We start from the raw sequence: 12675 nt of genomic DNA on the forward strand, positions 1-12675 counted from the left end.
GTGACGAGTGCATTCAGCAAATCACACACTCTTTGACGTTTGCTTTCCTGATTACTCATATGGGCAAAAGTTTCTGAAAAGGTATGGATAATAGTGTTAGGTATGATTATGACATCAATATATGTTTGGTTTCAAAACAATTGACGAAGTGCCTGCTGAGAAAAAACAACTAAATGTTCATTGTAAATTTTGCTTCCCCACCCTGTATGAGAAGGTGATGTCAGCCAGTTGATCTGTTGAATTGTCTTCATTGTAGTTACATTAAAACTGCAACAAATCTAATTTTGCACACCTGTTCAATTGGCATCGAAACTGAACTGACTGGATTTTGGTGATCAAAATTCAAGAATTTTTCAGATTCTTCCAAGTGTAATGTATGTGTTTGTGGAATTGTGTTATGATCAATATTAAATGGCACACAAAAATCAATTATTAAACCTTTTACAACCCCCAGCAGCATACATGACTATAAAAATTAATGATAAACTGCAGTAAGTGATCAACATAGTTACACATTAGTCTACAGATGAAAACTGTTCCTCATGTTTGTATGTATCTGTAGAAATATAAGGTTCTCTCTAGCATGTTGGGAAATAATGAAGCATTGTAAGTTAAAATAATGGGTTTATGTTTGTTATCTTGGTCTTATTTTTAAGCTAGGAAACAAATGTTTTGGTTTTTATCTACTTTTGTCCATTCCAATTATAGTATACCCTAAAGAAGCATACTTTATGTTCACAGAATCTGTATGCAGATGACACTGTTCTTTACGACTTACTCAACTGACAGACTGTCTGAGGATGTGCAAAGATCTCCATCATGGTTCGGCGCTGTTTAAGATAAATTTCACGCTTAGATGAAGACAGGAAATCTGTGAATCTATGAATCTGTTAGCACATGTAGTAGCACATCAAACAGGCTCAATATGCAAGCTAACACCACCAAATGTTCATCAGTACAGACTGTGCAAAGTAAAGCTGTCATCCTTGAAGGCTGCAGTGGATGCATATGTTCCTTTGGTGCTTGTCATCCCTAATTTCTCTTCTGTATATGTTGCTATCTCTCAAAGGTAATCCCTCTGAAACATAGAATTCTGGATATTTTCATAAAAATATATTTTTTTTAAAAAAAAAACAATGCAGCTGTTCTAAATGGTCTTCTGGTCTCCTCCATGTTAGTGAATATAAATAATAAAACATGGTCAAAGTTTCAAACCATGAATTGAATGCATGCAAAAGTAATATGAGTCAAAAGCTCAGAGTTTAGCCGTTCTGAATGTTAAGGAAGCTTTGTGTAAACTGGCAAATAACAGTAGTTAGTGAACACATCAGACAGACTGAACTGAGGACTTGCCTTACAGGCCAGTATGAGATAAATAAAGACAAATTTTAACTGTAAATCAGGCAGATAATTTCTACGAGCAGCACAGAAATAAAATAATACATGATGCTTCTGTATTATTAGCTGTAAATTTAGGAGGCTAACTGTGTACAGAACTACCCAAGGTCAAAGCAAAAGGCTAACCAAACTATTTTCCTGTATATTCACTCCTAAAATGTTCAATTGTGGCTTCAGTTGAACAGAATGGAGAGTACCACTCAACAAAAGTCATATTAGACTGAAAATTAAAGCAAAAGGCAGTTCAGTGCAGGGAAATACAGCCATGAAGTAAGTGTAAATTAAATAATAACCATAGCACTTCCACATGAACACACCACTTCTGTGTATGTTAAAACTCCGAGAATAATTGAATTGGTTGGCTTTGTGGGTGTGTGATGACTGACACTGTCCATTTGATTTAGTGACTCACCTGCCACTGATCAAATTTATAGTCTGCTTTCTCTGAGTACTGCGCCCGGCTCTCATGAATAATAAGTATCTCTCCTAACTGAACGCCAAGTCTTGGCCTTGGATATCATACAAGGTCAAATTGAAACACATCAAGAATTCTCTTTTTTCCCACACATTTAGTGGTTGTGTTTATTGTATATACACAGTGTTTTTCAAGAGACCAATAGTGACAACATATTTAAAGGTAAAGTATATGTAGCTACATTAAAAAAAAAACAATAAAAAAAAACACATTTGTGTAGTATATACAATATGTAGACTTGTGCGGTAATAATACCTATCAATCAACACTTCTGTCAGTGTGTGGTGGTGCATTTACTTGCAGAGATCCTACATGTATTTTCCATTTTCCTCTTCTTTTGCTGTGTTTGTGATGTTTCTGGGTGTTCACCTTTGAGCTGTGAGTTTGAAGCGAATAAGAAATTTAGCAAATAATAGTATTGTTCAATGTGTCTAGCAAAAAAATAAACATTCTGCTCTTCTCATTTACTGCACTACCATTATTGTTGTGCAGTTCTGTCTGAGAGGCAAAGAATTGATAGTTATAGTTATACAGTCGTGGAAAAAATTATTAGCCCATCAAAAGTCATCAAATAAAATGGTTATGCAATCAAGTACTAACTCCTGTGTGTATCATGTGACTAAAAAAGACAGAAAAGAAAACATGGAATGCCTAAAAGCACTGTTTTTGGCAGTACAATGCCATAGCTATTGATGTAAGAATTGAAGTGATTTTTGTTACTATCAAAAAAAAAACATGGAAAATGGATAGGTATGAGCTCTGAAATGAAACTCTTATGAGCTTTTTTTTGTTGTTATCATTATATTTGTCCAAACAAATGTACCTTTAGCTATACCAGGCATTAAAATGAAGAAGAAATTGAAGAAAACAAGGATGGTCTAATAATTGTTTCTGCAACTGCATGTGTAGCCCAATTTAGTTTATTTGTCTGTGCAGCAGATGTAATGAGGCTGTATAGAAAACAAAATGAACATGAGTTCTGTACAAGACATGGCAAGTGCCAGAGAGAAAATGCCCTTATGAATTAGGTCAAGGTTAGGATTAAAAAAGTTCAGTGTCTACCATTTAGTGACATCTAGTGGTGAAGAAGACTATTATTACCAACTGAATACCCCTAAACATCACTTATGGTGGCTGTAGAAATCACGGGACTACCTCATTCCATTTAGTGTCTGTTTTGACCATTTTAGTTAAGAGGATTAACTCTGGTCCACACTACACTCAAACATAGAAGATGACAGTAATGCAATTTAAAGCTGGATGGTACCTGCTGCAAAATGGAAAAAAAAAAAAAAAAGGACATTGATTTGGATGTGGACGTTGGACACAATGGACTCGTTCTAACTCTGTAAATCCTGAACCATTAAATCATTGACAGAAAATTCTCGTTCTTTGAAACTGGAGCCTTTATTGGTCCTTCTGAACAACCAAAAAAATTGTTTTTATCAATTTCCATGTATGAGTCAAAACGTTTCCTAAAGTGCCCTTTTGGGAGCCTAAGCATGTCTTAAAGTACCCTCTTGGGAGTCAAAAGACGTGCTAAAGTGCCCTCTTGGGAGTCACAATGCGTGCTAAAGTGCCCTCTTGGGAGTCAAAAGACGTGCTAAAGTGCCCTCTTGGGAGTCAAAAGACGTGCTAAAGTGCCCTCTTGGGGGTCAAAATGCGTGCTAAAGTGCCCTCTTCGGAGCCAAAAGATGTGCTAAAGTGCCCTCTTGGGGGTCAAAATGCGTGCTAAAGTGCCCTCTAGGGAGCCGAAATATGCACTGAAGTGCTCTCTTGGGAGCCAAAACATGCACTAAAGTGCCCTCTTGGGAGCCAAAACGCATGCTAAAGTGCCCTCTTGGGAGTCAAAAGACGTGCTAAAGTGCCCTCTTGGGGGTCAAAATGCGTGCTAAAGTGCCCTCTTGGGAGTCAAAAGACGTGCTAAAGTGCCCTCTTGGGGGTCAAAATGCGTGCTAAAGTGCCCTCTAGGGAGCCGAAATATGCACTGAAGTGCTCTCTTGGGAGCCAAAACATGCACTAAAGTGCCCTCTTCAGAGCCAAAACGCATGCTAAAGTGCCCTCTTGGGAGTCAAAATACGTGCTAAAGTGCCCTCTTCAGAGCCAAAACGCGTGCTAAATTGCCCTCTTCGGAGCCAAAATGTGTGCTAAAGTGCCCTCTTGGGAGCCAAAACGCGCTATGAAGTGCCCTCTTCAGTGCCAAAAACACACTGTATGTGCCCTTTTTTTTCTTTTTGCCCCTGCCCTTCAAAAAGTCTGTGCACACCACTGCTCCTAACCCAGCCTTACATACTGGAGCTTTAAATTCCAATTCCACTTACGCACACACAAACTATTCAAAAAGTAATACGAGTCAGTAATACCAAATGCTTAGGAAAGATTCTGCACATTAGAATAGAGTTCGTTGTGGGAGCTGATGTCTGCTGTAGCTGACTGTGTTTCTTAACTCTAACAGGAGTTAGTGTTGCACATACTTGCAGCTTTAGAGAAGCAGAGGAGAGGCAATTAGGAACATGAAAATTGGAAAATCCGACCCCAAACCTCTTCATGGCGGTTGTTATGATGCATGTATGGCAACAGGAACATTGTTGGCTTTTTAAGAGAAAGAGTGAGCTGATGTAAACAAACTGCCAGCTCCCCAGTTCACACAAGCACATGGAAATTCACAGTGCACTTCTAAAGAGGGATCATTGACATCTTGAACTCAACAGATAGAAACGCTTCAAATTGGGGTTTCACACTTAATTTCCTTGTGAGTCAAACTGAGCCAGCTAAACCATTCACTGAGGCAGGAATAAAGAAGGCTGATGCAATCTGATAAGCAAGGATTACCATTTCCAAGTGCTTTGATGGAAAGATTAAATTTAAGAAATCTTTGGAAAAAAATGGTAAGCAAGACTAGACAGGATACAGGTTCATGCAGAAATGTATTTATTTATTTGTTTATTTTTTATGTTTTCTTCAGTTTATTATTACAACCTATTATCCACCAGTTTTGGTGCGGGGAGTTTTAAGATAGGTGCATATTAGGTGCAAAGCAGCAGTGCTCAGATACACAGTACATACAGTATTATTCAAATCAAAGGCACAGTAGATCTGAGGATCATTTGCATAAAAATGAAAACTTAATGAACTGACTTCAAGCAGACACAGGAGCAGGAGCTTACGCAAACATTCAGTGAATTCAGCATTCCTCTACTTTTACACTCACTATTAATCTTTTTTTTTTTCGTCATTGCTTTCACATAATTAGCAGAAAACAGTGTGTAGTATAGATGTGACCTCTTTTGTTTTGTTTTGCAAATTTTTATCTACATCGGAGGCTCATTTTATCAACAAACACACCTCCACCTGCTCCATCCAGCTGCCGCCTTCGATCACTGAGCAGAACAGCTTCACTGAGTGCTTTGAAAAGGGGATGAGAGATGAGCAGGAGGAGGGAGGGAGGGAGGAGGGAGAGAAAGAGGGAGAGAGAGAGAGAGAGAGGGTGGGCGTGTGTGCATGTGTCTGAGTGTGTAAGAGAGAGAGGGAGAGAGGGAGGCGCTGCATCAACCCGGCATACAGCAGCAGCAGCAGCAGCAGCAGGCTGGGCTTAGGGATCTATTGTTCCCTTGTTTTATGACTGCCAGACCTCGTTCACTCTTATTAAGGAGCAGAGGGGAAGAGGAGAGCAGGAGGACACCTCAGCCCCGCTTGACCGGGATTACTTCTTCTTGAGCAGGATTGGTGTGGACAAAAGCAAAGCAGAAGCAGAAGGTGCACTCACACTTCAGTCCAGCTCTCTCTACCTCGTGGCCAGGCTTCTTTTTTTTTATTTTTTTTTTTCCTCTGACTGCATTGGGAACTACAGTACTTGCCGTGCAGTAGCCATGAGGCTGGCCGGCAGAGCCACAGGGACGCTGGGGGTCTTGAGAGGGGGTCTGCTTCCTTCTCTCTGGAGGTTTATGCTGCTCTTTCTCTCCATCTGGGAACTGGACGCACAAACCGCAGTGGAAACTAAACCCCTGTACATCTGGCAAACAGGTACGGTCCACCCCCTCCACTCCCCCCCCCCCTCACTGCTCTCATCACCTCCCTCCAAGGTTTGGAGAGGGGTTTTTGGAGATGCTGAGTTGTTAGACAGATGTCCCATCCACTACTACTCCAGGAGTGTTGATGAAATATTAATGTGTAAATGTTTGTGTACACAGCAGGGTGTAGAAAAGCAGATGAAGTTGCTTAATGTGCCTTTTTTTTGGAGGGGATTTCATTTTATTGTTTTGGGATTGAATGAACGGATTCTGCAGATTAATCAAAAGCAAAGGATATTTTTAGGTAAAAGTTTGTTCCCTCAGTCTTGTTTGTGTCGACTTGCATGTGGCAGAGGTTGATGCATTGGAGCCATCTTGCTACAGTATAGTGTGAAAACATATTTACTGCAGTCCCTGAGGTGAATGTCTCTTTGCCCCCTGACTGGGGGTTAGAGGAGTTGGCTATTCTGCCTGTCTTTTGGCTGCACTTCACCCATTCTCGGCTGAGGCAGCTGGGACACCTCGGCTGCCCCACACTGCTATTGGTCTCATTTATCACAGTTTGACATGTGTGCAATTGATGAGAAATGGTGTGTGTGTTGTAGCTGCATGTGGTGCTTTTCTTAGAGGGGGGAAATACAAGCGCACTGCTAAGGAGACGGCAAAAACACACAGTGGTGTTTCTGTGCTGATGCAGGTGTTTGAGGAGTGGAAAAAACTAACCCAGAGGTGGAGGCTGATGTGTGATGAGTGGATTTCAGTGTGAGTACAGTAGGGTTACATGAGTATGCAGCTGTGCAGTACAATGAAAGGCTTCCTGCTGCTGCTGTTTTGGGTGGTGCCTCGTACCGGTACAGGCTCATTCACTGTGAGAGAGCAGCACATGGTCTGAAGGACACAATACTGATGCATGGTCCAGCGAGCAGCGTGAAGGAGGAGGAGGAGGGAGGAGGAGGGGGTGAAGGGGTGATGGGAGCAAGAGAAGGGGGATGGATCCCAGCGACCCATCGGGACAGGAGTGCCCTTCGGATGCAGCAGGAGATCAATGTTCTTTTTCACTACTGCCTAATCTCTCTCTGTTTCTCTAAATCAATGTACTGGTTTCACTGGGATCCTACACCCCCTTCCCAGTAGGAGCTGATCAATGGGTGCAGCCCTTGTAATGCAGCTCCGCCTGTATGGGATCAATGCCGGCTTTAGGTGTAGTCTTAACGTAATCTTTACTTTTTAATGATTATCTGCGTTTGGAATGCTGAAAGTGTGCAGAACATAATCTGCCTGAATAAAATTTGAATGAATTTTCCAAGAAATTCACTGTAAATCTAATTTGAAATTATTGCTTTATTTCATTTTTCTGCTCTTTAGATTGTTTTTCCAGTCTGTAACACCTCATGCTATAGGAAACTTGTCAGAAAAAAAAAAAAAAAAATTGAATGTAAAAATCCTTAATGCAACATCCAGATTCGGCATATAAATGCACTTTCAATGACTTTCAGTAGCAAAAAATACAATAGTACAATAACAATAAAGTTAGAAGTACTCATGAAAACTTCCAAATTAAACTGATCTTATGCTTTTTTTTTTTCTTTTTTACATGAGTGATACAAGGTTTGTACTCTATAGATGTGATGTTTTTTTGATGATAGCTTCTAAAAATGGCCATAAACAGATGCCATAGGAATCCCAGAACCTTGAAGCTTATGCCATGAATATGTATCCAGAAATATACTACTTCAAAAATGCATAATATCACCTGTATCATCAAGTTTTCCTGCACAAATTAGAGGTTGTGTTTGAATTGGTATTTAACCCATAAAGACCTAAACAGCCAGAAGAATCTACTGATCTAAACTATTTAATACTTGTTCATCCACTAATCCTATCAATACATGTAATATAATTGGTGTAAAATACAGTTTGTCGTCTTTTCATGGTCATTAGATTTGACCTATTTAGACGTTCAGAGGCTCTGCAATGAACGTAGAAATACTGTCATCTTCTACAATATTGATTCACCAGTAAAACCCATGGAGATTAATAAATGACAGTGGGTGGAAACACTTGTTTTTATGTTCCGTTATTGACATTTTTGCTTAAAAAGTCACTGTTGTGATCAGTTTTCTCTGTTTCTGATTTAATAACCTTCAACTTTAATCTGAGCTTTTATGGACATCTACATGATCAGTGAATTAAATACAGGAAAACATTTGATTTTCACCTAAAAAACAAACAGACAGTGGATAATATTATAATAAACCGAGATCAATCATTGAAGAAAGGTTAAATCTAGAAAAAAAATCATTTGGGAACTGACATAAAAGTAGCACTGGGTCTTTATGGGTTAATAAAACACCAGACATCATGGAAAGTTCCACTTGTAGTCTGAAAGCTGGCTTGTCATTTTATTTTGTTCACACAGTCATTGTTTTGCTCAACAATAACAGTGCCATTTTTTTTTCAGGAGTAGACTTTTCATTTTTGGCAGCAAAATGGCTGAATTCAAAAGACATTTAATGGGGGGTTACATGTTTTCCAGCCCTTGGGGAAGGAACGGAGGCTGGAAGCTGAATGCTTGTTAGTTCTGGAAGTATTCATTTCCAAAATCTAAATATATAATTGAATGTGAATTTTGGCTGTGAAGATCAAGCCTTTCCAGAAGCTGCAAAACATATACATAGCTCAGGCTGTTGTTAGTCTCAGGCAGACTTTAAGCAGAGGGGTTTATGTTTTTTTTTTTTGTTTTCTAAAATGTTTTCTTCTGCTTTTGTTTGTTGTTGTTGTTTACCAGTTTATTGTTCACACCCTATGCAAAGGAATGGAAATCCTATGGTATTATGTGCTGTGCCTCCCACCGTGTTAAGACAGAGGAGGAGATTAAGGGTAGAGAAATCAGAGCAGATTGGCCAGACAAAGTTAACCTAGATACGCTATAGACATGTTTATGTGTGTACCTCCTCTTGGCTTAAATGTGTCAGCACTTGGCTCCCTGGTGCTGGTTTGGCTCGCTGACAGGCTGGATGGTAACACTGATACTGGAGATGGATGCCACATTTTGCACATTGTTGTCTTTGATATGTTTTTTTTTTTTTTGTGTGTGTGTGCAATCCCACCTTCCTTTTGAAGCTCTGATCTTTGCCCTGAACACACTTTCCTGTTCTTCGCTACCTTTTATCTACGACAGATGTGCCACAGAAGAGCTGTTGTCTGTTTGTTTTTTGGATGAGGATTATCTTTTATAGTAACAAATTGGCTTTATCCATACCTCTGCTGCAGACGAGAGGCTAAAATCACACAATAATACGAGGACGGGAGGGGTACGTTCTCAGGAGATTTCCGTTCCCAGCAATGTTTTGCGGAAGTGCCGAAGGAAAGAGTACAATTTCGTTAAATGCGCTATAAAAATATTAGTATTTAATCCATTTAATCATCCCCTGTGGACAGCTACTATGGCTGCTGTTTAATCACACCAAACATGCTGCATGAAACAAACATATGAGTCATCATATGTGTCGCATTGTCCCTCTACACTACCTACATGTGGATGGAATTGTGTCACAGTGTGTAATTTGGCGCTGTGGGTAATGTCTTTTGGCAGAGGGCTGGTTTGTATTGTCTTAGAGCTTAGAAGACCCACAGACAGAAGGCTGGAGATTAGAGTTATCACGCAACACAGGATGCTAATTGAATGCAACACAAACGTTTAATTTATCTTTTATTGGATGAAGCCATTTTGTGTTAAGTTTTTAAAGGAAGTTGGGATTTCGGTTATCTGAAATCTTAAAAGCCCTGACTCTCATAGATCTACACTGAACCTCTATGTAAAAATACTAAATCAATCACCCCCCCCAGTACTCATTCTGATGTCATCTGTATTATTTGGACTCTAATAAGTGATCCAGGGGGTCCAGCTTACAGTTTTCCTCTGTTAATCAGATCTCAGGTCAAATAAAAGGCTTAATGTCTGCCATGTCAGATTTGGATTGACAGGTCTGTGTGACAGCTCACTCTTCTGCTGAGTCTGGGTTTTTGGAGTTTTAGTTCATTTTAATAAAACATAAATTTACCAAACAGAAAGCTTGACTTTAGTTGTGATTGATCGGGTACACTAATGCCGTGTTTCAACCATGTGGTATCGACTCGACTCGGCTTGGCTCAGGTACCAGATACTATTCCTGGAGAGTGTTTCTATTACAGGATACTAACAACTTTAAAGTACCTGGACGTCATAGCGACGCTGCACATAACTTCCGTGACGTCTGCTCAGAGAGTTGCTGATAAATTTGCTCGTTGCGTGTTGCCCCGTCAAGCTCACGTGAATCTTTTCATCAGCCACCAAGGACAGAATTGTCTAAACCTCCTTGATGTCGTTTTGTAGGCTGTCATCATGGATTAGCCTACTGGTATATTTACTGTAAACTTTCAAATCTGTTTTTTTTTTAATTTTTTTATTTGAATTGCATGTTGCGCATTGATAACACAATGATGCATAGACCACTCTCTGACCAATTAGTGGTCTGCAGGATTTACAAGTGACATTTTAGTACCTCTTCACCTGTTTTGGAACCTCAGCCTAGCAAAGACTAAAAAACTAGTACCGGGTACCAGGTCCCAGGTTCTTTTACATCACAGGTGTCAAACATGCGGCCCGGGGTCCAAATCTGGCCTGCCAAAGGATTCAATCCAGCCCCTGGGATGAATCTGTGAAATGCAAAAATTACACTGAAGATATTAACAATCAAGGATGTTAAAATCATTTTAAGTCATTTCAGTCAAGTGGATCAGACCAGTAAAATACAATCATAATAACCTATAAATAATGAAAACTGCAAATTTGTCTCTGTTTTAGTGTAAAAACAGTAAAATTACACAAAAATATTTCCATTTACAGACTAGCCTTTTACAAAAAAATGTGAATATCTGAAATGTCTTAAGAGAAGTATGTGAAATTTTAATAATATTCTGCCTGTTATTTAATGTTTTGTGTATTTGTAGATCCACTGTGATCTGTACGTTGTGATTCACATGTATAAATGATAACCTAAGGCGTAATATTACTAACATTGCGCTTATTTTACTAAAGAATTTTCAGGTTTATATTTGTTCATGTTATGTTCAAGTACAATTTGTAGATGTGAACATTTTCATTACGGAATTTACTTTTTTCACTCAAAACTTCTTATCCTATTGTTTATATTATTTGACTGGTCCAGCCCACTTTAGATCATATTAGACTGTATGTGGCCCCTGAACTAAAATGAGTTTGACACCCCTGTTTTACGTAATGGAAATGCAAATGCGAGTCAAGCCGGTACCACATAGTGGAAACACAGCATAATAGCACTCTAAAATAATCTTGTTACACAATGCTAGTTTACAATTTTACCATGTCTCTAATCTAGCAACCTTAAGTCTACCGTTGTCCTGCCCCTTTTGTCTAAATATGGTCACTTCAGGCTCCAACAAGCCAACATGGTGACAGCCAAATCTCTAACTACTGGCTTCAAAACAGCATTTCCCAAACTAATTGGGGGCATCATGGTTCATTCATCCACTAATTCTACACAGTCTATGGTTTCGCTGGACCTTCTATTTTATATAATCCAGTTAAAATTAAGGCTTGATCATGTTCTGCCTCATTGTCAGTGTGGCAAAATGTTTAGCAAATACAACCATGGGTGCAATGAAAAATAATTAATGAAGCTAGAAAATGAGATTAACACTGTAGGGACCCACAGTTATGAAGAAAAATCAATTTAGAATGTCCTGTGAGTCCACCAGGCCAGATTTAACTTTTTCTTTTCTTTCCTTTAATTGTAATTTCTGCATTTATTATGTTCAAAATAGTGAAAGTGTTTATTTGATTCTCCTCACATCTGCAGAATCACTCATTAGTTCTCAGCATTAAACACTTTTTGACCTTACAGTGTTTGAACCTTACATTACAGGTTTATAAAAGACAACAGAGCCGGTGCTGAACGGTGAATCACAGATGTATAACATAAAAGGGCAGTTTTTACCTCAAATATCAAAGTTTTGCCCACGTCTTTCAAGTTGGTCTGCCTCATATACTCAAAGCCAAACATCCCATTAGTTCACTTAGTTGGTCTTTTTCAGTACAAATTGTGGTGAAGATTTTAATGATCTCCAATGGATTCAGTCTTTTCAAAGCAGCTCACTACCTCCACCTCCACCTCCACATCCACCGCTGGCGTACACCAAGGGGCTAAACATTTCCTGCTTCAGCACAAAGTAACAAAAGCCTCTGAAAAGATGTGAACAAACGGGAGCAATGACTGATGGTAATGAGAGGGGCAGTTCTCCTGTCGGGGCGGAGAGTGCCTAAGAATGACCCGATGAATGGAGGCTGTTTAGGGCTGAATAAACCACACACAGAAAACAACAGTGTCTCTGCATTGTCCTCTGGCAGCGTGCGTTTCTGTTTAGACCCTCGGCTGCAGATGCTCCTGTCCATGTGGCGCACAAAAGAAAGAAGAGGCTTCACTTCGAGCCACATGGCCTGCTCTTTGTTCTTTCTCTATGTCCCCACAGAATCAACCCCCCCAGCATCAACACCACCACCACCACCACCCGCAAACACACACATACACACACACACACACGCATACAAACCATCACCACCCTCACTCACTCTCTGAAGGTGACCTTTAACCTCAAAGCTGAGAGGGGTCTCATGAGGGTATCAACAGTGAAAAGGAGGCAGGGGGTGGAGGGTGAAATATAGCAGCTTCTCCAGATCAAGTGTCAAGTGCTTAATTCAGCCATTTACACCAG

At 39.7% G+C, this 12675-nt stretch overlaps 1 protein-coding gene across 1 annotated transcript in view; it reads left to right on the plus strand.

Moving 5' to 3' along the window:
* Nucleotides 1-5513: 5513 nt before the first annotated feature.
* The window catches only part of thsd7aa (thrombospondin, type I, domain containing 7Aa), a 227785-nt gene continuing 220623 nt past the window's right edge, over nt 5514-12675 (plus strand). Inside the window, exon 1 of the mRNA XM_030147877.1 lies at nt 5514-5896. Within this exon, the coding sequence (XP_030003737.1) occupies nt 5743-5896 (154 nt within the window). The 5' untranslated portion in view covers nt 5514-5742. The remainder of the gene's footprint in view (nt 5897-12675) is intronic.

The sequence above is a fragment of the Sphaeramia orbicularis genome, chromosome 11 (genome assembly GCF_902148855.1).
Source record: "Sphaeramia orbicularis chromosome 11, fSphaOr1.1, whole genome shotgun sequence".
Taxonomy (NCBI): Eukaryota; Metazoa; Chordata; class Actinopteri; order Kurtiformes; family Apogonidae; genus Sphaeramia; species Sphaeramia orbicularis.